At 41.9% G+C, this 27,921-nt stretch overlaps 1 protein-coding gene and 1 pseudogene across 7 annotated transcripts in view; one reads left to right on the forward strand and one right to left on the reverse strand.

The window, feature by feature from the left end:
• The window catches only part of BLOC1S6 (biogenesis of lysosomal organelles complex 1 subunit 6), a 53,017-nt gene that overhangs the window by 326 nt on the left and 24,770 nt on the right, over nt 1-27,921 (forward strand). For 2 of the 7 annotated variants that reach the window (XM_067745834.1, XM_067745816.1), the window contains exons 2-6: nt 1,603-1,870; nt 3,418-3,800; nt 11,246-11,411; nt 11,761-11,959; nt 19,360-19,404. In XM_067745834.1, coding sequence (XP_067601935.1) covers nt 11,881-11,959; nt 19,360-19,404 — 124 coding nt within the window. In that variant the 5' untranslated portion in view covers nt 1,603-1,870; nt 3,418-3,800; nt 11,246-11,411; nt 11,761-11,880. Of the gene's footprint in view, nt 1-1,602; nt 1,871-3,417; nt 3,801-11,245; nt 11,412-11,760; nt 11,960-19,359; nt 19,405-27,921 lie in introns of those variants that run through there. The other 5 variants (XM_067745826.1, XM_067745852.1, XM_067745857.1 and 2 more) reach the window with 5 other exon arrangements.
• On the reverse strand, nt 16,652-17,650 carry LOC137206983 (large ribosomal subunit protein uL3m pseudogene; annotated as a pseudogene).

Genomic DNA, 27,921 nt, shown 5'->3' on the forward strand with positions numbered 1-27,921 from the left:
GCTGGGATTTGGGTTTCTGATGCTCGACAGAAAACGAATTTAGCGTTTGCTTTTAAGTGGGTTGCTGAGCCGCTTTTGTCTCCTCGAATTGCTGCCTCTCTGGCAAATTGGCAGAATTTGCTGCGCAGTGAGGTCAGCTTGGAGAGGGCAAGGCTTGTGGTCGTCAGCAGTTCTGTGTCCTGCGTTATATTTACTGTTTTTTTCAGCAAATGTGTGTTGTCCTCTGTGTGCTCACCGCCAGGTTCCTTTTGCCTCCAAGGTATTTACAGTATGGACTAAACCCCAGCACAGAAAATCTAGTAGAGGTGTCTGTACTGGCCGTTGGTTTTGTTTAACAACAAGATTTAAAAAGAATTAAGTTTTTAGTAGTAGCTTCTAATTTAGATCTACATTTTAAGGACAAAATGAAGTGACAATAAGCCCCGCCTCCCGCTTCTCCAGCGATTCCCTGGATGGGTTTTAGGGGATTCGGAGGCCTTAAAATTTTGTGGGTATATGTATTTTCTTGAGTAAGTCCCTTAGCTTTCATCATATTCTCAAATGGGCACTCAAGATTTAAAACAACAACACTGTTAGAAGAACTCATAGATCAAGCCTCTAGCTTCTACTTGGAGTTGAATTACAGTGCAAACTCCCATTTATCCAATGTTTAGAAATGTATTCTGACAACAGTCTACATGAATTACCAAATTTCAAGTTACAAAAAATACAATAGAAAGTCATATGAAACATCATTTTCCTCTGAAGATCCCGATGATACTTTAGAATCTTGCACGTCTCTGGTGCAAGAGCAGCAACTGTTTTTGGAATCCAGGGCAGTCCATCACTTTTGAATGCCCACAATATTCCTGCAGAGCTGCAGCCATGGGGGTCAGGTCTAGGGAACTGGGGGTCAGAGATCCCCTAGTTCCCTAGACCCAGAATACTCAATAACCAGGGGACCCAGGTCATTATCGACAGAAGGGAGAAAGTTTCCTGAAGGTTGCTTTCTTAATTCCAAATATCTTAATCCACCCAGATTGGGAGTAGTTTCTTTGTTGTTTTTACTTTTAGTTTGTTACATTGCCTAACATTCTACTACTGAGAGATACAAATGAATAGAGCAAGTATTTCAGGAACGTGATCACTCTTTAGTATACATTTTGCAAATGAGATTCCGTTTAAGGAATGGGGATAGATGTTTTTATATTTTATTTTATTTTAATTTTAATTTTTTTGGGGGATAGATGTTTTTAAAGCAAGATGAGGCAAGAGCATGGATTTTGGGGGGTATTTACAGTAAACTTTGTTGGGAAGGGCTGAAGCTCTGCACCCCAGTTTATTTTTACTCTTTTGTGTACTGAGTACCTAGAGAGAGTAATGGGAGGACAACAAAAACTATAGGGTATTTTAAGGTATGTCCACAAATTCTGTGACATACTTCTCATCAATAGGTAGAGCTTAATTCCCCTTCCCACTGAGTGTGGGCTGCTCTTAATGTATAACTTGTGTCTCATTATGAACAGAATATGGGTGAAGTGACAGTGTGTGGCTTATAAGACTAGGTCATAAAAGGCATTGCAGCTACCTTCTTGTTCTCACTCTTGGATCACTTGTACCTAGGGAAGCCAGAGCTATCATGTCATGAGGAACTCAAGCAGCCCTGTGGAAAGGCTCAGATGATGAGGAACTGAGGCCTCCTGCCAACAGCCATGTGAGTGAGCCATATTGGAAGTGGATCCTGCAGCCCCAGTAAAGCCTTCAGGTGACTGTAGCTTGGGTGATGCTGACTGAAACCTCATGAGAGATCCTGAGCAGAATCACCCAGATAAGCCACTCTCAGATGACCCACAGAGACTATGAGATGATAAATGTTTATTGTTTTAATATGGTAAGTTTTGGAGTAGTTCGTTACACAACAATAGATGACTAATATAGTCTATATCAACTTTCCTCTGTACCAGGAAAGATACCTTTCTTAGTCTTTTATCACACATGGGCTCTTGTTCCTAGGCCTGCCTTGGGCTAGTGGCATGGTTTCTATCATTGAACTTTAAAATGGGCTAAATAAATAGACTTCTGTGAATAGTCTTGGAATGTAACCACCATTTTCAAACTTATGTCTATGTATTCAGTTTATAACAGTAGACAAACCAACTTTTGAAACAACCCATTTATAAGCTGAGTACTGCCTGCAATTCTGCTAGCTCTTGTTCAGTACGCCATTCTTTTATAAGAGGCTTAATACTTCTTTTTAGTATGAAGAGCATTTCTGCATGGGCAAATGGAAAAAGTTGTCAATGATTTAGGCTATCTCTTAACCAGGTAACCCATAATACACAGATTGTTTAGTTAACAGCAGAGGCCTGTCATTTTAACTGCAGGACGCATATCTTGGGGCAGTTAACTGGAATAGATGCAAAATACCCTATATCAAAACCTGTTTTCTGGCCTAGATATCTCTTAGAACAAATGACAATGCTGAAAATAATACTACAGCTAACGTTTACTTAAGGCTTGTTTATGTGCCAGGCACTATGCAGGGGACCTGATTTACCTGAGCTCATTTAATCCTTACAACATCACTATGAAGAAGGTATTGATTCAAAGCATGGGTCTTGGAGTCAGACTGCTTGTGTTAGAATCCTGGCTTTACATCTTAGGGTCCTATAATTTCTGGCAAACTATTTAACCTCTTCGTGCTTCAATTTTCTTACCTATGAAGTGGGGATGATGATGGTACCTGCTTCACAGGGCCGTGATGAGGGTTAATGGATGTAAAGCATGTAAAACTTAGCATACCTAGTTCCTAGCACATAGTAAGTGCTCAATCAATGCCAGCTATTACTATTTTTTTAAGTAGGTGGAGACATGGAACCTCAGGGAGATTAAGTAACTTGGCCACAGTCGTGAAGCTAGCAAACAGAGCAGGAACTCAGTTTCCGGTCAGTTTGGTTTCAGAGCTCAAGCTCTTAACCATCACTCTACACTGTCCCTCTCGGTTTCTTTCTGCATAAAAATGGAATGATCTGCAAAAAAGCATCTAGACTTCTTGCAGTATGTTAGGAGAAATCCCTGTTTCATATATGAAGGATTTGCCAGCACCTGGAGACCTCTGCATTGTCCGGTGAAATCCCTCTTGGGAATGGAGGGGGAGAAAAGTGAAAAGTTTTTTTAAAACTGAAATGTGGAAAAGGTGCTTCATCCACTTAGTCGACAGGTTCCAATGCTGCATATTCCCCATCATGAGAACTCCTTTCTCCATTGGAGTATGTGGGGATAGGAGGTTCCCATAGGATGTTTTTGGAATGTGTTCCCTTATCTTTTTCAGGAGGGGATGAAAGCTGTTGGGTGGGCATGAACAAGGGTTAGTGATGTGATACACCACTACGGTGAACGGTGAACGTAATCATTTCTTCTTTCTATGGGTTACTCTAGTAACAGAGAGGCTGGAGATTCAGTTTAACCCCTCCTCCAAGGAAGAAGAAGAAATACCAGAAATAGATTGCCTGAGGACAGGCAGTTGCCTTCTTGGACGGGGAGGAGATAAATGAGAAGATCTCTGGCCCTTGAGACCATCTACCTTGTCACCAACCTGTGAGCCAAAACCTAACACCACCACGCTTAGTCAAGTTCATTGTTTTCATATCTTTGTTTTTGTCTTTGCTTATTGCTTAAATTAAACATTCCTATGGATTTCTCTAACCATGTCTGGCTGAAATGAGAGGGACTAACGAGGTCCCAGCTGGGACGGTAATTTGAGAACTACGCACGCCAGTCTTGGAATCTGGAGATGGTGGCTGGGCTGAGGGAGCTTGAAGGTGAGGGTGGAACTTGTAGAACCTGGTTCAGCTTCTAATTTTGCCATCCATTCACTATGATCTCTAGCAGTGCTAGATTGCTGAGCTTATTTTCTTGTGTGTTAACAGTGGAAAATAATAGTTGTCCTACCTATTTCATAGGGACACTGTAAGAATGCAATGAGATTCTGTATGTGAAAGCGTCCCCTTACCTACTTCACTAGTGAGAACTATTAAAGACCATGCCGTCTGAACCAAATTGCAAAGCAAGGGTACAGAAAAATGCTGGTCATGAAATATCTTCCACTTGTGCCTGTCCCTTCTAAGGACTGCTACACTCCATCCTTGGTTTATGAATAACATGTTTTGGCTCACTTAGACCTCTAGGTCACCACCACATACGCTTCACTGTTAAAATTCCTTTATTTCTCTCCTAGGCTCTGTTTGTGTCCATGGCACCTAACATCGTGCTCAGAGCAGGAACCCTGTAAATACATGTGGATTAATGAAAATATTCTGTTTATAGAGAGCTCATCCATGACTTTAAATTCCCCTCTAACAAACATTTCTATTTCTTTAAGCTGGTGTGTAAAGTCATTTGTACGAAATTCTTATTGGTGAGGTCAATGTGTCTCATAATGATTAGAGATTATTGATACACTAGTAGTCAGTTTGTGTTTATACTAGACTTATTTCAAAGAACATTATAACGTTTATGAATTAAGCTGGGACAGAGAAGCAACTGCAGACAAAGTGCCTCTTTTGTGGCCTCTGACAACTGGTGGCTTTAAACAATGAAGGCCATTGTATAAGAACTCCCTCCCGGGGTTATTGTGAGGATTAATTAGATTAAAATCTACAAAATGCTTTGACTTTTTCCCAGAATTCTTTTATAAATAAAGATGGCTTTAATTTTTTTAAAAGTATCTTTATGTTGGTCCTCCTAGAATCAAATGAAACAAGTTCACCTACTGTTTAACTCTCTGTATTCCCTGAAGCAAAAAGCCAGACTAAGCCAACCTAAATTACCTTTAATGGTTTTAAGTGGGCTACCAGTGCACACATGACTGAGCAGAATTTAGTACACTAATCACAAAGATCTTGGTGTATGATTTACATGACACAATAATGCCTTGTAATCACTATGCTACATGGTCATTAGATATTAGTTACTGTAATTATTACAGCTGTTTTATACTGAGCAACAAAGTTTTACTTTCCTCTTTGTTATTTATATTTTAATAACTCACATTCTGCTCGTTTACAAATAGGGTTTCAGGCAGCCTTCCCTTTAGTAGTTCCTCCTTATCTTCAAACATTGCAAATGTTGAAAATTTTCCCTGATACCGGGTACTGTTCGATCCTCATTGTTTGCACAGAAACACATACAGACACCAGATAAAAGACAGGAGTCCTAGATCCAATTCTCCAACAGTTGAGGTTCCTTGGGAACCCCTTTACCTCAGTTTCTTGGTCTCCTTTGTCCCCAGTGACCCACCTGGGCCATGCAGTCCCTTTCCCTGACCCAGAAGGAGCCACTCTGCACATTCTGGTTGATGGGCTGGAGGCAGCAGATTCTCTGGAATAGGCCCACATGAGGTCTGGGGAACAGTAGGACAAGAGGCCTGTTGGGGAGCTTCCCTGGTGGTCCAGTGGTTAAAACTCCGAGCTCCCAATGCAGGGGGCACGTGTTCCATCCCTGGTCGGGGAACTAAGATCCCACGTGCCACATGGCGAGGCCAAAAAAAAAAAAAAAGGCCTGTTGGGTAGACCAAACTGCGCCTCAATGGCATAGTATTTATTTTGAATTAAATTTATGGCCAACAGAAGAAGGGACACTCTGAATCTTCTGTCTTCCTGAAAGCAGAAAATAAATCTCTCATGTGAAAGGTGCACTCCCTGTGTCTGGAGATAGGACACCTTTATCGCCAAAGGTAGGGAATTTGGGCTGAGAAGACTATATAAACAAATCTTACTACTTCTTTAGCTTACTACCCTAAGCCCAAACTCTGTCTTGATTCTTCACTAATTGGGCACCCAGAACCTAAGTGTCTTTGTCCTGTCAATTCCTTACAAATTTGTTTGTCTAAAAAGTATAAAAGCTGCCTGCTTTGGCTACTTCTTAGGTCTCATTTCTATGGGTCCTCCGTGGGCGTGAATTAAAATTTGTTCCTTTTTCTCTGTTAATTTTATTATTAATCCAACCACACGAATCCAAGAGGGATAGAGAGGGAAATTTCCCCCTCCCCAATAGACCCATTGTAAATGAGGAACCCGTCTGGCAGGTGCCCAACTGTCCTGGTTTGCTTGGGACAGGGGGGATTCCCCGGGCATGGGGCTTTCGGTTTACCAGGATGAGTTTACCTCTCAGCGAGAACAGATTCCAGAACCCTGAATATTTAGATTCCTGAATGCTGGCTGTGTCTTTGCTGGGCCGGGAGAGTATCTTACTTGAGAAAGACACCTTATTCCTTTTGGGCCCACAGCACACTGGGCTGGGTGTTCTCAGGGAACTCTGTGGATGTGACTCCTGTTACATTGAAATGGAAGAGATCAGAGGTGTCCAAGAGAGAGGCCAGCCACACCAGGTAGTGCCTCCAGTGACCCTGTTAGAGCCTCCAAGGTCCCAGGTCAGTTCGGTAAGCTTTGCAGCTGTGGAAACTACGCCTAAGGATCAGGCTGAAGAAATCGGTGTACACCCTACTGCTCAGAGAGACTGAGGAAATTACCGTGTGGCTGATGACTTAATTATCCTGAAGGATACACCTCTCCTGTTGCCCTGGATGCCCCCTTCACAGGACCAGTGATATGGGAAATAAGTTACCTTAGAGCTAGAGCAAAGGTGACAGGGGGTTTATGTGATATTATTTCCAGGCCTCTTGGGCTCTCCTGGCCTCTTAAATGCTCCTGTTTTCCTGCTGGGCTGTTCTTCCTCATCCTCGGTGGCCGGCTAACTCCTGTTCAGCCTTCAAACCCTGTAGGTTTTGCCCAGTTTCCTCCTTCTTTCCCTCCTTTCTCTCCTTCCCTCCCTCCCTCCCTCCTTCTCTTCTTCCTTTTCTTCTTTCCTCTTATTCAATAAATATTATTTGAGTGCTTATCATACGCCAGTAATTCAACTATAAAGTTGAACAAGGCAAAGTCTAGCCGATAACCCATCCCGCAGTAGTCCTGTATACACACCACGCATTGTAAATCTTTATCACTAATTTTTCCCGAGATTACATGCAGACTGTTGCTATCTATATCTAAATGTAACAGTTAAGTGAAAGTGCAAAATAATATAGCCTTTCTTCTCAGTTGAATTTTAGTTTAGTTTTACTGAAATCACTCCCCGGGCCCCCATCCAGGGAAGTCGTCAGATAACCAACTCCATCCATTGTGTACTGATTTTTATAGTCTGGGGCAGGAAATTCACACAATATTACTCTAGCTGCCTTCAGTCCTTGCCATTGTGCTTAGTTCTGAGTTGTGGCCTCACAGCTCAGAGCCCTGTCTTCATTTTATAAATAGTTTGGGTATTTTTATCCCAAAGTACATTACTTTGCACTTGTTCCTACTAAAGCTCATTTGTCATTTGTCTGAACACATGCTCATATTTATAGGCGCTTCTGACTAGCCCAAGGACTGGAAAACTTATTCTGTAAAGGGCCAGATAATAAATAAGTTTAACTTTGCAGCAGTACCCCAGTGTCGGTGGCACAGCTCTGCCGCTGTGTCGTGAAAGCAGCCATGGAGGATAGTAAACGAATGAGCAGGGCTGTGTTCCCATAAAACTTTATTTATGGACACCGAAATGTGAATTTCATATGATTTTCATGCGTCACAAAGTATTAGTCTCCTTTTGATTTTTCCCAACCATTTAAAAACCATTCTTAGCTTGTGGGCTGCACAGAAATAGATGCTGGCTCGATTTGGCTGTTGGACTGTAGTTTGCTGACCCTGATCTAGACCAATCGCTAGTTAGAAGTGTTGTTAGGGATTTTACTGCATACTCCCTCCACCTGATCACATACACGTTATCAGTGAGCCCCTTCCTAACACATGTGCTGGCTGTTTACTTGGGTCCATCAATCCCTGCTTCCCAACATTCTATTAAGGCAGCCTAACTGTCCTCATATAGGTGGGGTGCAGCTGGGGTCTCAGAACCCACCACAGTGCTCTGCTTGTGGCTGCCCAAGCCTCCCAGTGACTCTTGTGAAAATGCATTGAACTTTTCAGCATGGAAATCTGACTGTCTCCACCGTTGTCTCACCCCCAGCTGAGTCACTCTATAAATGGAATCCGCACTGAACTTGCGTTGTTTGAGGCTTTGACCACAGCCCTTGTAAGTGCAGCTGCCTTATTTGGAATGCTTTTCTTCACCGCTCCTTTTCCCAATCAATTCTAGGTAGACTCTGGGGCCACTGTCCCCCATGGCACCCGTGGCACCCCAGGTCTAGAGGAGTCCATCTGTTACATGAGCTAATGCCTCACTTTGTACTTTTATTTTCATTAGTGGCATTACTTGACTAAGAGCTGCCTCCGACTCCCTTGTTAGACTCTGCTCTATGAGAGGGGGGCTGTCTGTCTTTGCTCACTACTGTATCTCCTGCACCTGGCCCTCTGCCTGCCACATAGTAGGTGTTCAACAAGCATTTGTTGAACAGAGGCGCCAGAACCCCAGTAGACCTCAGCCTATTGGCTGGGGCGTTGTTGTCTATGACAGCCCCCGCCCCCCCCTCACCAGCAGAGTGAACTGGCATGAATTACAAGATCTCTTTGAGCCTCAGTTTCCTCCTCTGTAAAATGGAGGTAATAACTATTATCATCAGGTTGTGGTGACTTAAAGAGATAATGTGCCTGGCACATGGCCTGCCCCAGTTATGGTGAGATTAATGTTAGTCCCCTTCCCCACTTCCTCTCATGGATGTCAACTCCATGGTTGCCTGACGCCTAACTACCTCTTGCCCAGATTCCTCAAGCGCACAGGACTCCACCTTCCTGAAGAGGCGTTTCCTCTGAGAAGTCCAGAATTAGAAATGTGACTACCACACCCTTCACACATCTGCTGCCTTTCCAGGAGCTGCCACTTGGACCCTCAAGTTCCCTCCCCCTACTGGAATCAACAGCCCCCCCCCATTGTTTTTGCTGCTGAGCTAGTTCTTTATTGCCTCACAAAACATTCCAATCTCACGCGACTTTTATTTCAGCCTCTCCTTTGGAAACCTGTCAAAGGTTTTCTTAAGGTCTCAAAGTGGATGATATTATGCAATTCCCTTTTATCACATGCTATTTACTCCTTAAAAATTAACTAAATTTGTCAAGTTTTACCCTTCTTGCCATTCTTCTCTGAAGTTAATTTTAAGTGTTTAGCCTGCCTGTTTCACAAGGAAACCATAACTTCCCAGGTTCCCTCCAAGATTTCTTAATGATAATGAATTTTTTTTTTTTTGGTCGTGCTGCGTGGCATGCTGGATCTTAGTTCCCCCGACCAGAGATCAAATTCACTCCCCCTGCATTGGAATCATGGAGTCTTAACCACTGGACCACCAGGGAAGTCCCAATGATAATGAATATTATCATGTAATAAAAATTATAATATCTTACCTGCTATGTAAAATTATTAAAAAAATAAAATTCAAAAAATAAATTACAATATTTTGAGCCCAGTACATGACAACCACTGTGCTAGGGACCTTACATACATCATTTAATTTAATCCTTATAACAACTGTACATAGTAGACACTATTATCCCCATTTTTGTACGTGGAATGAAATTTATTCCACGTAAAAAATGAAATAATGGAATAAATGAAATTTATTAGCTTCACAACTAGGAAATGGTGGAGTCAAGATTTGTCCCAGCCAAGTGTCCATCATCTTTCCAATCTGACATTTTCCTCCCTTCTTATGCTTGGTGGTTGGTGATGGTGGTGGGAAGGTGTGTATGTAACATTCTCACTTATATAATCTTTTGGGGGAGCAGCCACTTGTTATGACTGGTTACCCATTTTGGCGAATGGTCCTTCAGTGTCACGTTAGAGTTCCATCAAAACTCATGTAGGTCTTGAAGTATTACCCTTTGATTTAAACCGCTCATCATCCGTCTGTCCAGCCTATATTCCTTAACAGGTTAGCTTAGTCTGTTTGGACTATTATAACAAAATACCACAAATCAAATGGCATATAAACAACAGAATTTTATTTCTCACATTCCTGGAGGCTTAGAAGTCCAAGATAAGGTACCAGCATGGGTTGTGTTCTGGTGAGGACCCTCTTCCTGGTTCATGGCTGGCCCTTCTTGGCTGTGTCCTCACATAGTAGAAGGGGCTAGGGAGCTCAGTGGGCTCTCCTTTATAAGAACACTAATCCTTTACGAGATCCATACTGAAGTAAGTGGGGATGAAATGACTTTGGTCTAGCATTTGCTTTAAAATATTTTCTTTTATTTTTTTAAGATTTTTTTTTTGAGGTGGACCATTTTTAAAGTCTTTATTGAATTTATTACAATATTGCTTCTGTATTATGTTTTGGTTTTTTGGCCGCAAGCCATGTGGGATCTTAGCTCCCTGACGAGGGTTCGAACCCGCACCCCCTGCATTGGAAGGTGAAGTCTTAACCACTGGACTGCCAGGGAAGTCCCTTTTTTTTTTTTTCTCTCTCTTTTTAAAAACTATTTTAGTTTTAAAAGTACGGAAAAGTGAAGCAAGTATAGGATCCGATAATGATTTAACTTGGTTAATGAGTATTCTACATTATTCATTATACATTATATAATGTTATACATATTCATTATACTATTTTTTCTGCTTCTTTGTGTTGGAAATTTTCTTAATATAAAATTTAAAAATATAAAGAAAATGACAATAATTTACAAAGAGAAGTAAAATAAGCTACCTGGATGTTCAAGTTACCTTCACCAAGAATACAACATGGAAAGCTAATTTGATTTAAGACTGCTGGGTACACCTGCAGTCCTAGCAAGGGGCGTTAGCTGGAGGATCCAAGCTATTGGCTCCATGCTCTGGGGTCATTTCCACCAAGGAGAGTCACCCACTGGGGGGGCCTGGCAGGACTCCCATCCCTCAGACTTGCTTGAAAAGTTACTGGCTTTCTCTGAGCTGCCCTAGGCCAGATAGAAGCTGAGTCTTCTGGCTTGTAGGATTCTATCTGTGTCTAAATCCAGAACATCACCTCACTACTGTATTGCTATAATTTCTGTTATTTTTGTAACATGACAATGTGTACCACAAAAGACGATTGCCCTGTTAACCATATAAGATGACTGAACCATCCTTTCTGTTTTCCACATCTTCCTCCAAAAACAATTCTGTTTACTAAATTACAACTCCAGTATGGTCCCATCTCCCTAAGAATACAACCAGAGCATCTTTGAGTGCCCCCGAACTCTCTGCTTACTCATTCACAGCTTCCTGCTTTACTCCAACAGACAACTGATCCTCTCCTTTGTGTTTAACTTTTTAGACGATGGCTTAGTCTCTCATTTCAAGTCTTGAGGGGCACCTCACGGTTGTTCCCTCCCATCCCAGCCATGTCTCCGATGGAGCTGTCCATTATCCATCACAGTTAAAGCCTAATCAGCTCAAGACCAGCAGGAACAAGCCTGTAGTCTGACAAAATCAGCCTCACGGTAAGGGGGTGCACTACAGAGCTGTGACGTGCTGCCCTCCACAAAGGACCTCTAGCAGCTGTATTCTGTTTTTTTTTCACTGAAACATTCTTTTTCTTTTCTTTTTTAATTGAATGTAAGATTCTTTAAATTCTATAGTGCTTTACAATTTTCAAAAGTTTCACATGTGATTTCATAGAATCCTATAATAATCTCTTTTTCCTATCCCCTACCCTTATGTTGTCCCTCCCCCTCCTTCCCTCTTCCCATTGGTAACCCTAGTTTGTTCTCTATATCTGTGAGTTAGCAGCTGTATTCTTATGGGATGTTTAGATTAATTACAGAATGAACTTTCCTCACATGTCTACAGATGAATTAGCACCAGAGAGATCATTTTTACAGAATGACAGCTCGCTTCAAGAGCACAGAGTGAGGGCTCCAGAGGCCTCTGGGTCTGAGCTCTCCTGTTTGACCCCTGTACCCTGGGACTATGATGGTCACTCAGGCAATGACATTGACCCATCTGTGGCCAGGAGCTCCTGTCTCCCCTTCTGCTCTTCTGTCCCAAGGTAAGTTCCAGGGACTGTCTCAAGACTTAGACATCTGATGTCTACATCCATCCCACTCCCCATCCCCATGTCAGGCACTTAAATCCTGTTCTAGGCTGAGGGGGTGGGTGCCTCTATTGCTGCCACCAGTGGCAGCAGGGATCTGTTTCTCCTGCTTCCAGCTTCTGGTTTTGCTTTAAGACCTCATATTCTTGGGATACATGACAGACCCTGCTAACTCAACTGCTGGTTCAGCTTCTGTTCCTGCTGGCAGCTCCATTCCATCAGATGTCTTAGGGGCTGAAACCTGAGCAGCGAAGGGCAAGGTGAGGATTCCTGGCCTTGCAGCCTGACCTGTCTGCCCAACTCTCTGCCTTGTTTGCCCTTCACCAGCTCCAGGAGTGACAGAGGTGGCTAAAGAGGCGCTAATGCTGCCCCCATGGTTTACAGTGCATTTTCACAGGCATGATTTAATTTGATCCTCTTTCAGATCTGTGAGATAGTTATTCCTATTTAAAGAGATAAGAAGTTAGGGCACCATGAGGTTAAGTAATGTGTTTACAGTCATAGAGTTAATTGGCAGTAGGACCATGATGTGAAGTGAAGTATTCTGTCTCCTGGGGGAGCTTTTCTGTATCTAAATCCAATTTATTACTAAACCACTATATTTCTATAATTAAAATATTATTTGTAGCAACCAAGTTATAGTACCATAGAAGATGACTCACTATCAGTAGCAGGCTGAGATTGTTCCAGTAGCCAAATGCCATATTTCATTTTCATCCATGTGGTGAATGTACCATTTTTTCCTAATTTTTCATCAGGAGGAGTCAAGAGATAATATGTATAGTTGATAAATCAAGAAAAAGAGGTATAAATATATTACATAGAGTTTCAGTGGTAATCAACAGTAGAACCTAAGACAGAAACTACTAATAAAACCTCTGAGTAATGGGCGTGGGAGCGGTGGGGTTGGTGGGGATGGGTGGTGGGAGGTTTCTGTTTCTCATTTTAGGCACTTCTGTACAGTCTGAGTTTTTAGAACATGTGCGAGTATTACTTTTTTTTTAATAGATCTTTATTGGAGTATAATTGCTTCACAATACTGTGTGTAGTTTCTGTTGTACAACAAAGTGAATCAGCCATATGCATACATATGTCCCCATATCCCCTCCCTGTTGGATTGGAAGAATCAATATTGTGAAAGTGACTGTACTACCCAAAGCAATCTACAGATTCAATGCAATCCCTATCAAACTACCAATGGCATTCTTCACAGAATTAGAACAAAAAATTTTACAATTCGTATGGAAACACAACAGACCCTGAATACCCAAAGCAATCTTGAGAAAGAAAAATAGAGCTGGAGGAATCAGGCTTCCCAACTTCAAACTATACCACAAAGCTACAGTAATCAATACAGTATGGTACTGGCACAAAAACAGAAATGTAGATCAATGGTACAGGATAGAATGCCCAGAGATAAACCCACGCACATATGGGTGCCTAATTTACAACAAAGCAGGCAAGAACATACAATGGAGAAAAGACAGCCTCTTCAATAAGTGGTGCTGGGAAAACTGGACAGCTACATGTAAAAGAATGAAATTAGAACATTCCCTAACACCATACACAAAAATAAACTCCAAATGGATTAAAGACTTAAAGGTGAGTATTACTTTTAAATAAAAATTTTAAAAATAGGAAAAAGAAATGAAATAAAATAAAAAGTATCCCATCAGTGAGAGATTGTTTAGTCATACGTAATACTAGGCAGCCAGTAGAAAAACCAAGGTCCATCTATACAAATTTTAAGTAAGAATAACAAACTGCAGAATGGTGTGGTTAGGATAATATCGTTTATTTCGAATATTGTGTGTGTGCATATGCATGTGAGTGTACCTGCACACCAAGCTGGGAGGATATATATCAAAGTGATAGCAAAGTATGGGGATACATGGCAAAGTGGGGAGGAGAGAAAAGACTTTTTAAATATTCTACACTTTTATATACTGTTTTAAAATTTTTTTTATTTTATATTGGAGTATAGTTGATTTACAATGTTGTTATACTGTTTGTTTTTTCAAGGAGCATGCATTGAATATGAATGTATGGAACGTTCTGCAGGTTCAAAGCTAAAGTGATTCTGAGTGTGTCCCTTTTCTTTTTTGCTATGGAAGAGCCAAGCGTCACAGTACTGTGTTAGGTATGAGGGTGAGGATATTACACTGACCTGTAGGGAGGAAATTCACTGGTTCTCTGCTCCTTAGTATTGTTCCCAAAGGGAAGTTTGTGAATTGAATCACTCCACTGTTGTGCCTTACTGTCACCACAGAGGTGACCAAAAGTCTGATTTCGTGTTTCTTTTTATATAGTTGTATTTCCTTCCTCTGCTCGGTTTTGAGCAAATGTCACCAAGAGTGTGTGGGATTTAAATCTCCAAGTCTAGTATCTGATGATCGTGGCAAGGTATCTGTCTCACACTTTGGAGTTCTGGACTTGGGGGTCTTGAGTAACCCCAATACTTGTTAGAATCCTTTGGCAATTCAGTTATTTTTGTATTTTATTTTATTGTGGAAAGAGCACTTAACATGAGATTTACCCTCTTAACAAATTTTTAAGTATTCAATATATTGTTGTTGACTATAGGTATGATAGTTGTATAGCCTATCTCTAGAACTTATTCATCTTTTAAATTTTATTTTTTCCTTCCAGTTTTATTGAGATAAAATTGACATACAACATTGTATAAATTTAAGGTATACAGCATAATGATTTGATTCACATCATGAAATGATTACCACAATAAGTTTAGTGAACATTCATCATCTCATATAGTTTAAAGAAATAGAAAAGTAAGTTTTTCCTTGTGATGAGAACTCTTAGGATTTACTGTCTTAACAACTTTCATATATAACATATAGCAGTGTTCATTTTATTTATCACGTTGTACATTTCATCCCTAGTACTTATTTATCTTGTAACTGGAAGTTTGTACCTTTTGACTGCCTTCATCCAGTTCCCCCTCCTCCCACCCCCACCTCTGGGAACCACAAATCTGATCTCTTTTTTCATGAGTTTGTTTTTGAAGTATAATTGACCTACAGCATTATGTTAGGTCCTGTTACACAACGTAGTGATTGTATATTGCTGTACATTTCAAAATTATCACTACAATAAGTCTAGTTACCATCTGTCACCATACAAAGATATTACATCATTATTGAATGTATTCCCCACACTGTACATTTCATACCGTGATTCATTTATTTTGCATCTAGGAGTTTGTACCTCTTAATCTTCCTCACCTATTTCTATCCTCCACCCACCCCCTCCCCTCTGGCAACCACCCTTTTGTTCTCTGTATCTATAACTCTGTTTCTGTTTTACCATGTTTGTTCATTTGTTTTACTTTTTAGATTCCACATATAAGTGAAATCATACAGTATTTGTCTTTCTCCTGTCTGACTTATTTCACTTAGCATAATACCCTCTAGGTCCATCCACATTGTTGCAAATGGCAAGATTTCATTCTTTTTTATGGCTGAGTAGTATTCCACTGCATGGTTGGGGCTGAATCCCTGCCTGGCTAGCTGCTTGGCCTGAGGCATCCCAGTACTGGTGCCAACAGCCTGGTGGGTGGGTCCAGTCCTGGTGCTAACAAGCTAGAGGGAGGACTCCAAAGTGGCACTTGCTAGCACCAATGTCCTTTTGGTAGATGATTCTCCAAAATGGACGCTGCCAGTGTCTGTGTCCCCAGGGTGAGCTCCAGTTGCCTCCTGCTTCTCCAGGAGGCTCTCCCAGATCAGTAGGTGGGTCTGACCCAGGCTCCTTTTAAATTACCGCTTCTGTCCTGAGACCCAGTGTGTGTGAGATTCTGTCTCTGCCTGTTAAGAGTGGACTCTGTTTCCCACAGCCCTCTGGGTCTCCAGAAAGTAAGCCCCACTGCCCTTCAAAGTCAAAACGTTTTGGCAACTCATCTTCCTGGTGTAGAACCCCTGGGCTGGGGAGCCTGATGTGGGACTCAGACCTCGTTTTCCTTGGGGAGAGCCTCTGCAATTGTAATTATTTGTGGGTCACCCACCCCCGGGGTATGAGTCCTGGCTACACCACGCCTCTGCCCCTCCTACCCTCTCATTGTGGTTCCTTCTTTATATCTTTAGTTGTAGGAGATTATTTCTGCTAGTCTTCAGGTCTTTCTCATCAATAGTTTCTCCGTAAGTAGTTGTAATTGCGGTGTGCCCATGAGAGGGGGCTGGCTCAGGGTTTTCCTACTCTACCATCCTGGCTACTCCCTCATTTTCCTTTTAATTAAAAGAGGTTATATTTATGAACACTTTAAGACAACTTGGGAATTATGCAGTAAAAGAGAATAGATCCTTCAAATTACAAAGATTTTGTTAATATGCAAACTGCCAATCCATCTAAATTTGGCATATCCTGTCTACTTAAGTAGTAATTTTTGTTGAAGCAGTAATTTTTTAAGTAGTAATTTGTTTAAGTAGTGATTTTTCTAACAAAATTCAGTTGGAGAACCAGTGAATATTTATGCCTTTGACAAAGATAACAAGTATGGTATTGCTGTGGTTGAGAAAAGAGACTATAAATCCTGGCTATCTTACTGTTCTGGCTCATCAAAACTCAAAGAACATGTGAGGTTCTGTCATGTCCAGTGAGGTTAGGCTGTATGTAATAGGGTTACATACTGTGTTGTTACATGTTTTTATCGTATAAATGGTCTGGTTGTTCCTCTTCTTCTCCATTAGGAAAATATATAGGGAATAATAATACATTTTAATAGGAATCCTTATATGCAGGCAGTTTAGAATCTCTGAGCAATTTTTATGTCCAAGTACAGAGCCATTTACATAGCTTATTTGGGCTTTGTATCCACACTTGCAGTCCATATGCTGTGCTATCTGTGCTTCCCATTTGTCCAGGCATTTTAGTTCCAGGCCAGACTCTGGCAACATCACAGTTGAAATTGTTCTAAGTCTCCTGTGGATTTTTGTTTGACCATGAGTAGGAGGCTGGCCTTTAAATCCCCATGTTGTCATGATGCCTTGAAAACCTGTACCAATATCGTTTTTGTTGTGACATTCATATACTTTCTGGGAGAAAATGAGCAGCGTAAGGAGGAGTGCCTGGTTTAATGACAGCGTTGTCTGTTACACGGAAGGTTTTAACTTTCCATACTGGCAGCAATCCAAGTTCTCAGTAAATTTCCAATAGAGATGCAGAGCTATAGACATGTGTTACAGTTTTTCCTCCTACAGTTAGGGCTGCCATTTTCCCATTCTGGTTTTCCTTTGGAGTATATTTTAGGATGTGATAGTCTTGTATGTTAAGTAATGTGACCATATGCTTTTGACCGTCCTTGGTCCATAAAGGCATCATGCCCAGCTTCAGTGTGATAAGGCCAACTTTAGAGAAACCTGGTTCCCAAGGATATAAAGGCCATGGTTCATCTTTCAGAGGACGCAGTTTACTTACTAATTGGGCTTTATTTTTATCAGAGATCAACTGCTTAACAAATGGGACATTTTCTTTGCAAAGGTGCTTGTCCTAGCAAGTACAGCTCTTGCTGTGGAGACTTCTAAGCAGAAGCCAGATGTTTCTTCTCTTCCCCAAGCCCTGAGCAGCAGCCAGGCTGCCAGTGCCTCAGGCCAGTACCTGGGCATTGGTTTGTGTCAGCAGCCTCCAACCAGGCATTCTGTGGCTGGGAAGGGGTCCTCCTGAGACACTTCTGGGCGCCCTACCACTCCGTTTTCAGGGCTTCCCTGGGAGCCATTCATCCAACAATCTGTGAATTAGAACTTACTCCTCTTGCTTAACGGAAACTTTCTGCCTGTTGTAACTCCCCATTTCCCTCACCCCCAACCTCTCACCACTCCACTCTTTGATTATATGAATTTGACTATTTTAGATACTTGATATCAGTGGAATCATGCAGTATTTGCCCTTCTATGACCCGCTTATTTCACTTAGCATAATGTCCTCAAGATTCATGTATCTTATTGCATATTGTAGAATTTCTTTCTTTTTTAAAGGTGGAACAGTATTCTGTGAATGTGTATATCACATTTTATTTATCCATTTATCTGTCATTGGACATTTGTTTCCACATCTTTGCTACTGCGAATAGTGCTGCAATGAACATAGAAGTGCTAATATCTTTGAGATCCTGATTTCAATTCTCTTAGATAAATACCCAGAAGTGGGAGTGCTGGATCATATGGTAGTTCTGTTTCAAATTTTTTGAGGAACCTTCATACCGTTTTCTATAGCAGTTGTACAATTGTGCATTCCTACCAACAGTGTGCCAGAGTTCTAATTTCTTCTAGTTTATCCAGTTGGTGTATAATTGTTCATAGTAGTCTTTTATGATCTTTTTAATTTCCATGACATCAGTTGTATGTCTTTTCTTCCATTTATGATTTCATTTATTCGAATCTTTTCTTTTTACCTTACTCAGTCTAACTAAGTAAGGTAAAGAAGCCCGTGCACCGCAATGAAGAGTAGGCCCCGCTCACCGCAACTAGAGAAAGCCCACACACAGCAAAAAAGACCCAAAGCAGCCAAAAAAAAAAAAAAAAAGAAAAAGTGATAACTAAGAAAATAGGGCTGTTAGTGTAGAATAGAGATAGTGTGTTCTCTAAGGTCAGACAGTCAAGTCTTCCACCATTCACTACAATTTATATGATCATTGTAATAATTTATATAATCAACATGTGCTTAGACATTGGAAACCCAAAGATAAAAGAGACAGACTTACTTCTTTTCACCATGGCATGTACAATCACGTATTTACCTGGGTGACCATGGGCAAGCTGCTAACCTCTGTGAGCTTTAGTTACTCCATTTGTAAAATAAAGGCAATATTACTGTTATATTCCTTCTAGGGTTCTGGTGGAGCCTAAATGAGATTAACCATGTAACATAGTGCCTGTCGTATACTAAGTGCTCAATAAATATCAGTTTGTCTTTTCTAAAAGGTTTACTAACCATTCTTGGTAGCAACATCCAGTTGCCGATTCCTTTAATTTTTGGTACAGTTTTAACTCTGTCTAGTTTTGGATCTCTAACTTTTCTCTTATTCCTGGTTTTTCATCATGCCCATGTAGTTTTCTTCTTAGAGTCCCTTGAAGGCTGCACCATTTTTTTCTTCCTTTCAATGCTCGTGTATATTGGCATCTTTTCACTGACTTATTTACTGACACGCTTATTTAAGTGAGTATTTATCCAAGCATTTTATTTTTTCCAACTTACATTATATTCTTGCTCTTGAGTTATTCAAATACATACTTAGTTTAGAATACGTACTAGTTTCTGGAAAATTTGCCATAATTATTCATGATATTTGGGGAAACCCTCTAGATATAGAAGGAAACCAATTTCCTCTCTGCTCTTTTTTTTTTCAGGTGCATTTGATTTTGCAGATGAGTCTGGAAGCATTAGTTGCAAAGGTATGCCTTTGCCTCTCTGGTTACATGAAAGTATAGAAATGTACAAAGAAGCTAAAGTAAGCTTGTGCTGTTCTGAGGAAGAGCTTTCATGCAATCTGCAGATACTAGGTTCCATTAGAAGGTCAGTATTCCCTCTCTACCCCACTGCTGCCAATAACTAAAGCTGTTGAAGAAGAGTGAGTTTGGGGTGTGTCTCCCCACCTTTTCTACCTTTCTTTGCTTTGAACTCTCAGCATCCTCTGAGAGTGTTCTGTCCTTTCTTTTATTTTCTCAAAGAAATCCTTCCTTGGGCAGAATTGTCGAATGAACTCCCCTGTCAGCATTCCCTTTGCTGCCTGCTCCTCCTCCTTTACTCCTCTGTGAAGGCCTCTCCCCTCTTCTTGCCCAGCCCCCAATCCTCAGTCAGGGTTCAACCAGAGAAACAACCAGTAGGAGATATATTTAGAAATTTACTGCCTGGAATTGGCTTACATGATTGTGTTGGCTGGCAAGGCACACTGGTAGGGTGGGCCATCAGGAAGGGCAGACTGGGACTCTTGGGCATCAGCTGAAGCTGTTATCCACAGAGGAGTTTCTTCTTCAGAGAAACCTCTTAAAACCTTTTAACTGATTGAATCAGGCCCACCAGATTATCTTCCATAAAGAATCTTCCTTAAAGTCAACTGATTATGGATTTAATTCACATCTACAAAACACCTTCGCTGTAACACCTAAATTAGTGTTTGATTAAATAACTGGGGACTATGTCTAGCCAAGTTGGCATATAGAACTGACCACCACACCTCACTTCCTTTAAGATTTGGCTTTCACATACTGGCTTAATGGGTAACTAAAATGTTAATTGATGGAACCTGAATACCTCTCGGGGATATTTTCATTTATGAAGGAATCTTTATGAACCAAAGGAATGAAACAATAATAATAAAAAAAAAGCTAAGGTATGTGTGATTTGGGGTGGAGTAGGGATGGGAATGAAAACCACTGCCTATTCAAAAGACCAGGACTGCCCACAGGTAGAAGGAAAAACACTGCTATAGAAGATTTGGGGCAAATAGTATTGAAAGAGAGATAACTCTTAGTAGATGAAATATCTAGTTACTTGGAATCATTATTGACTGTGACAATCCTGAGTTGTTTCTTATGTCCGTGTGAATCCCATTGCAAGGCCCAAGTGACTTTAAAGGAGTCCTTGCTGAAGGGGGAAAGGCCATCTTACTGAGAGAGAACTGGACCCCAGCCAGCAGAAGGCATCTAGTATTAATGCTGGCTGAGGAGGAGGGTACACTGATTCTCTCTTCTTTCCCACTCAGTAGCTATCTTGTTGCAGTCATGCCTACTTTTTTTCTTTTCCCTTTTCCCCAGTCTGCTAGCATACTCCTGTGAGTGAAACGAAAGCTTTTTTTATTTTTTAATTTTTTATTTATTTTTGGCTGTATTGGGTCTTTGTTGCTGCGCACGGGCTTTCTCTAGTTGCGGCGAGCGGGAGCTACCCTTCATTGTGGTGCATGGGCTTCTCATTGCAGTGGCTTCCTCTTGTTGCAGAGCACGGGCTCTAGGCACGTGGGCTTCAGTAGTTGCAGTGCCCGGGCTCAGTAGTTGTGGCTTGCAGGCTCTAGAGCACAGGCTCAGTAGTTGTGGTTCATGGGCTTAGTTGCTCTCTGGCATGTGGGATCTTCCCAGACCAGGGATTGAACCTGTGTCCCCTGCATTGGCAGGTGAATTCTTAACCACTGTACCACCAGGGAAGTCCCCGAATGCTTTTTAATGTTATTTTTAAAGCAGGCATCCATTGATTCTATGGCAAGACTGCTAGTTGCTTTCCAACATCCACTTTCCCCTTCTTCCCAACGTTTAACCTGTGTACATGGTTGTTCTGTGAAAGACTACCACTTGCGGCCTCTCAACGAGTAAGTGTGGCATGTGGCAAAGTTCGTTCAGTGGGATTTGTGTGGAAGTATATACCTAATTTCAGGTCATGGCATGGAGAGGGGTGTGTCCTCTCTCTCCAACCCTTCCTTTCTATCCTGCTGCCTGACATGTGGACATGGTGGGGTTCTCTGGGTCATACAGATGAGGCCAACACTCAAGTGATGCCTGAGTTAACAAGCTGCAAGGAGTCTGTGTCCCTGTGTGTGAGAGGTAGACTTCTATCTTGTTTGAGCCACTGTTACCTTAGTCTTTGTTACAGCAGCTGAATATGTACCCTAACTAATATAAATCCTACCATAGGCAAAATACTGAGCTAGGCAGTGAATGTCTAAAGATGAGTAAAACAACTTGACAGTGCAAATCTTTGTTTACTTAACTTATTTATTTTTGGCTGCGTTGGGTCTTTGTTGCCGCGTGCGGGCTTTCTCTAGTTGTGGCGAGCGGGAGCTACTCTTCATTGCGGTGCGCGGGCTTCTCATCATGGTGGCTTCTCTTTTTGTGGAGCATGGGCTCTAGGCGCTCAGGCTTCAGTAGTTGTGGCTCGCAGGCTCAGTAGTTGTAGCACACGGGCTTAGTTGCTCCACGGCACGTGGGATCTTCCCGGACCAGTGCTCGAACCTGTGTCCCCTGCATTGGCAGGCGGATTCTTAACCACTGTGCCACCAGGGAAGCCCGACAGTGCAAGTCTTGAGAAAGTTAACAACCTAGTGAGAGAGACAAATAAAATCTCAATAACTATAATAAAGGGTAGACTGTGGTAACTGTCTGATTGGAGATATAAATAAAACCTGGTAGAAGAGATTAATTCTGGTTGCAGTATTAGGAAGGACTTCTTAAATAATGTGACATGCAACCTGGGATTTGGACAGTGAGTTGAATTCTGATAAATGGAGGAGGATAAATAGGGCATCTCATGCAGAAGGAATAGTATGTGTAAAGGCAAAAAGACAAAAAATGCACACGTATATAGAAAATAACCAGCAGAAAAGGCAGAATGTCGGTGAGTGCAGAGGAGGAATAGCCCAATTAGATAGGAACCAGATTGTGATGGCCCGTGAATGTTATATTAAGGAATTTAGTTTTGGATGTGTTGAATTTGAGGTGGGAATGGAAGGAATGTCCAGTAGGTAGCAGGAAATTAGATTCTGAAACTCAGAAATGAGGAGCTCAGAAGTGAGGTGAAAACTGGGATGTAGATCTGGGTGTCATCCATATCTAAGGGACGAAGTGAAATAGACAAGGAAGAAAGTGCAGAGTGAGGAGAGGGTGAGGAGGAAACATAGGCCACATCTTTTTTTTTTTTTTTTTTGCAGTATGCGGGCCTCTCACTGTTGTGGCCTCTCCCATTGCGGAGCACAGGCTCCGGACGTGCAGGCTCAGCAGCCGTGGCTCACAGGCCCAGCCGCTCCGTGGCATGTGGGATCTTCCCAGACCGGGGCACGAACCCGTGCCCCCTGCATCGGCAGGTGGACTGTCAAGCACTGCACCACCAGGGAAGCCCCAGGCCACATCTTTTGAGGTGTGAGGAAGGGGAAGATGGCAGAAAAGGAGTCAGTGAAGGAAACCAGAGCGTGATCAGATAGGAAGGAAGAGACTCAAGGAAAGGTATGGTCATGGACATCAAGGAGGTCGTAAATGACCTCAGTTTACTCCCTTGTAGTGTCAAAATCATACTTTCATTATTAACCCATCGTTTCCTCAGCATTCCCGTCTTAGAAGCAGATATCTTTAAGAATACAGTAGTTATCTAAATTCTTTTGGACTGCTTCAATACATCCTGCTTTTCTCTTGGCTTGTGAATCTGTAGGGTATGAGCAGAAACTAGCCATAGTGGATGCTATGGTGTGCTGTCTGGATCCCTCCTTCAGGACGGAGGTGCTAATTCTCCTAGCTGTTGGGCATGTTGACTGCTGATGGCTCACACATCTGAGTTCCTTGCTGAAGGGTGCTAATTTGCCCGAATTCACACCTGTTCTCAGGGTATGCCTGCATCCAGTGATTAGTTGATGCAGGGGTACAAAGGTTCAGCCCCTTGCCTCTATTTGAGACAACTCAAAGCGTCATTTGTAGCTCCAGAGCTCCCCAGAAGATCACCTGAAGCCTCTGATGCAACTCCTAAGCAGTTCAACTCATCTCCTTCCACCCCATCCTACTTCCTTCATTGTCTTACAGGTATTGTTCCTGAAAGTACCCTCCAGTAAGCCTCCTGCATGGAAATCTATGCTTCAGAATCTGTTTCTGAGGGAATTCCATCTAGGAAAGTTGGTGCCCATGCTGTCTTAGCAATGACAGCCCATTGGCTGGCTAGCAATGTGGATTCCATCAGTGGTAGTAGATGGAATGTTGATGGTGCATGGCATGCTGCATCTGTGCAGTTGTTAAAACTTTCACTGGTGGTGAGCTGGGATAGAACTCTAGTGGAAGGGATGTACTGCAAGGTATAATAACTTAGGTCTTTGAGATGTCTGGAAGAAGTAGTAAATATAAGGGCTACAGAATTAAATGGCTCTTGCTGTATGCTATTGAAACATTGGAGAAAAAATAGTGAAATATTGAGGGTGATTAACCTCCAATTCATGATGAAATGTGAAAGCCAAAAGCCCTCCTTGGCAGCATACAAGCAAACTCTCAAATCCTGCAGTCAGACATCAGCAAAAGTTTAAGATCAGGACCTGGACTTTTTTTTTTTTTTGCGGTACGCGGGCCTCTCACAGTTGTGGCCTCTCCCGTTGCGGAGCACAGGCTCCGGACGCGCAGGCTCAGCAGCCATGGCTCACAGGCCCAGCCACTCCGCGGCATGTGGGATCCTCCTGGACCGGGGCACGAACCCACGTCCCCTGCATCAGCAGGCGGACTCTCAACCACTGCGCCACCAGGGAAGCCCAGGACTTTTTAATAGCAGCAAAACTCCATCGAAGAATGAATTCTGAGCCACGACAAATAATGGTCTTGAATGAGTAGGAGTGGAACCCTGAAACTTGAGATGGGGATATCTCACCTGGGTTGATGAAGTTAAAAATCTTTAATCCTCAGATTTCCCTGGACCCTCTGGGCCTGAACAAGTAGGCCTTTTCTTCCTTTTAAAGGCCAGTGATCCTCCTGTACTTGAAGATGGTGTAGAAGCCCTTCCCTTGTAAGATAATATGCACCCACTCCCCATAGTCAACCCCCATCTCCCATCCTGGCTACCTGACTGATTAGTAGGGTCAAGTAACAGTATAACCTAGCACTTCCCTTAGCTTCTAAGGGAGGAAATGGACCATATGCTAAAGGAGCTACCGGATGTAGCCAACATGTATTGGCAGGAGCTGAGTGAGTATATATGAGACTGGATTCTAAGGATGCTGGTTTAATGGGGGTGAGATAAGGTATAACATTGGATAAAGAAGAATTTATGAATATGGGAACATCCTTCTGTAACACAGGCTTTAACACCTTGGAAAATAGTGTCACCTTGCTGCAAGGATGGTTTTTGAGGAAGATTTGAAAAAGTGAAATAGAAATTCACACTGCTTTGGAAGACAGTAAGAGGTTAAAAGGCTCAGAGATATGTGCATTCTAGAGTAGATATGAGTCTGAAAAACCTTGCTGCTGCCTATGTTCTGAAAAAGAATCCAGATGATATTCCATTGGCTAAAGTGGTAAGGAATGTGCTGGTAAATGGGGCACAAGAATCACTGAGAAACTTAATGGTAACTATCTCAGTGTTAACTAGGTCAGGGCTTCCGAAGTGATAGCCATGGGGATGGTAGGATCCTAAAGTAACATAGGCCGAGTAGTAGCACCAAACCCATCAGAAGCAAAGTGGATGCAATTATAATGATAAGCAGAAAGGGTAGAGTGGCCCTTAGAGGAGTCTGACACAGAGAGCTATAGAGGTTAAGAGATCGTGTGTCTAGAGTCAAGATGAATGGACAGCCAATAAAGAGTTTTGGGTATTGCTCAATCTGTAAAAATAGAAAGAAATCAAGAATGGATGATCAGGAGGCAGAGGGCCGCCATGCAAATAGAAAGTCGTGATTCCGTGCCGAGTTTCTGTATGTGAGTCAGTTTTCAGATCCAAAGCCCAAAGGGTATAGTCTGCTTCATTAGCTGTATCCTTGCCAGAGAAGATTAATATGATCTCAGGTACAGACTGTTGATGTGATGAATTCATTTTTTTCTGTCCTAGTAAGGAGAATAAGAAGCAGTTTGCACACAGATGGACACAGCAATATACATTTATGTTCCTGTCCTAGGGCTATGTTAACCTTCCATCCTCTGACATAATATAGTACAAAGGGGCCTGGATCACCTGGAGATGCAAGATATCACATGGGAACAAACTAGTGGTTACACATGGGGAGAGGGAAGGGGAGAGGGACAAGATTGGGATAGGGGATTAAGAGGTACAACCTACTATGTATAAAATAAATAAGCTGGGACTTCCCTGGTGGTCCAGTGGTAAACAATCTGCCTTCTAATGCAGGGGACATGGGTTCGATCCCTGGTCGGGGAACTAAGATCCTACGTGCTGCAGGGCATCTAAGCCCGTGCGCCTCAACTTTAGAGCCCGCGTGCCGCAAACTACAGAGCCCACGCACTCTGGAGCCCGCGTGCCACAACTAGAGAGAGAAAACCCGCACACCACAACTAGAGAGAAGCCCACATGCCACAACAAAGATCCCGCATGACGCAACTAAGACCCAACACAGCCAAAAATAAAATAAATAAATAAATAAATAAATACTAAAAAAAGCTACAAGGATATATTGTACAGCACAGAGAATACAGCCAATATCTTATAATTTTTTAAACATCTTTATTGGAGTATAATTGCTTTACAATGGTGTGTTAGTTTCTACTTTACAACAAAATGAATCAGTTATATATATACATATGTTCCCATATCTCTTCCCTCTTGCGTCTCCCTCCCTCCTACCCTCCCTATCCCACCCCTCCAGGTGGTCACAAAGCACTGAGCTGACCTCCCTGTGCTATGCGGCTGCTTCCTACTAGCTATCTACCTTAGGTTTGGTAGTGTATATATGTCTATGCCTCTCTCTCGCTTTGTCACAGCTTACCCTTCCCCCTCCCCATAATAATTTTAAGTGGAGTATAATCTATAAAAAGTTTGAGTTACTATGTTGCACACCTGAAACTGATATAATATTTTAAATCAACTATACCTCAATTAATTACAAAACAGATTTTAGTTCATCACAGTGAAGAATCTCTTAACAATTATAAATCCTCAAAAGTAACAGGCCACTTAGTGAAGTAATGAGTTTTTCATCCCTAAAAGCTATTCAAAAGAGGTTGACAGTAATTAAGGATTTCTATATTGGAAATGAAAAACAGCAACAGAGTTATAGACACAGAGAACAAAAGGGTGGTTGCCAGAGGGGAGGGGGTGGGTGCAGGATAGAAATAGGTGAGGGGAACTAAGAGGTACAGACTTTTAGATCAAAATAAATGAGTCACGGTGTGAGATGTATAGTGTGTGGAATATAGTCAATAACTATGTAATATCTTTGTATGATGACACATGGTAACTAGACTTATCATGATAATTTTGAAATGTATAGTAATATCAAATCACTATGTTGTGTAACAGGAACTAATACAGTATTGTTGGTCAATTATACTTCAAAAACAAAAAGCAAACTCATAGCAAAAGAGATCAGATTTGGGGTTACCAGAGGTGGGGGTGGGAGAAATTGGAGGAAGGGAGTCAAAAGGTACAGACTTCCAGTTATAAGATAAATAAGTACTAGGGATGTAAGTTACAATGTGATGAATATAATTAACTGCTGTATGTTATGTATGAAAGTTGTTAAGAGAGCAAATCCTAGGGGTTCTCGGAAGGAAAAAATTTTTTTCTATTTATTTAATGTTGTATCTATGTGAGATGATGGTGTTCACTAAACTTATTGTGATAATCATTTCATGATGCACATAAGTCAACTCATGCCGTACATCTTAAATTTATACAGTGTTGTATGTCAATTATATCTCAGTAAAACTGGAAGAAAAAAACCATTGTTTAAGAGAGCCTGTTGAGGGGGTGACATGGCAAGCACAGCCTCTATTTGTTGAGAGTGGCCCTCAGTCGACAGCCAACAAAAAAATAAGGACTTCAAGTCCTACACGTGCAAGGGACTGAATTATTGAAACAACCTAAATGATCACTTCCTCCTTGAGCCTCGAGATGAGGATGCAGCCAGCTGACACTTTGATTTCAGCCTTATGAGACCCTGAGGAGAGAACCTAGACAAAATGTGCCAGACCCCTAGCCCACAGAAGCTGTGAGATAATACATCTGTGCTGTTTAAATTACTGAGTTTGTGGTAATACGTTATGCAGCCGTAGCAAAGTAATACAGGCCTTGTAAATATTTCTCCCTCCCAGTGTTTCTCCTTTGTCAGTTGGCATGATATTAAGCTTTGTCAGTAGGAGGTGCTGGAGAGACATTGCAGGAGGAGGGTTTTTTCCTCTCTCTTCTTGATTCCCATGTGCTGCTCTCACTGGTGCTCCTGAAGTATATGCTGCTTCTACAGCTCCCGGCTCCTGCAGTGCACGCGGTTTCTGCACTATCTGCTACTGTGT

The sequence above is a fragment of the Pseudorca crassidens genome, chromosome 1 (genome assembly GCF_039906515.1).
Source record: "Pseudorca crassidens isolate mPseCra1 chromosome 1, mPseCra1.hap1, whole genome shotgun sequence".
Lineage (NCBI taxonomy): Eukaryota > Metazoa > Chordata > Mammalia > Artiodactyla > Delphinidae > Pseudorca > Pseudorca crassidens.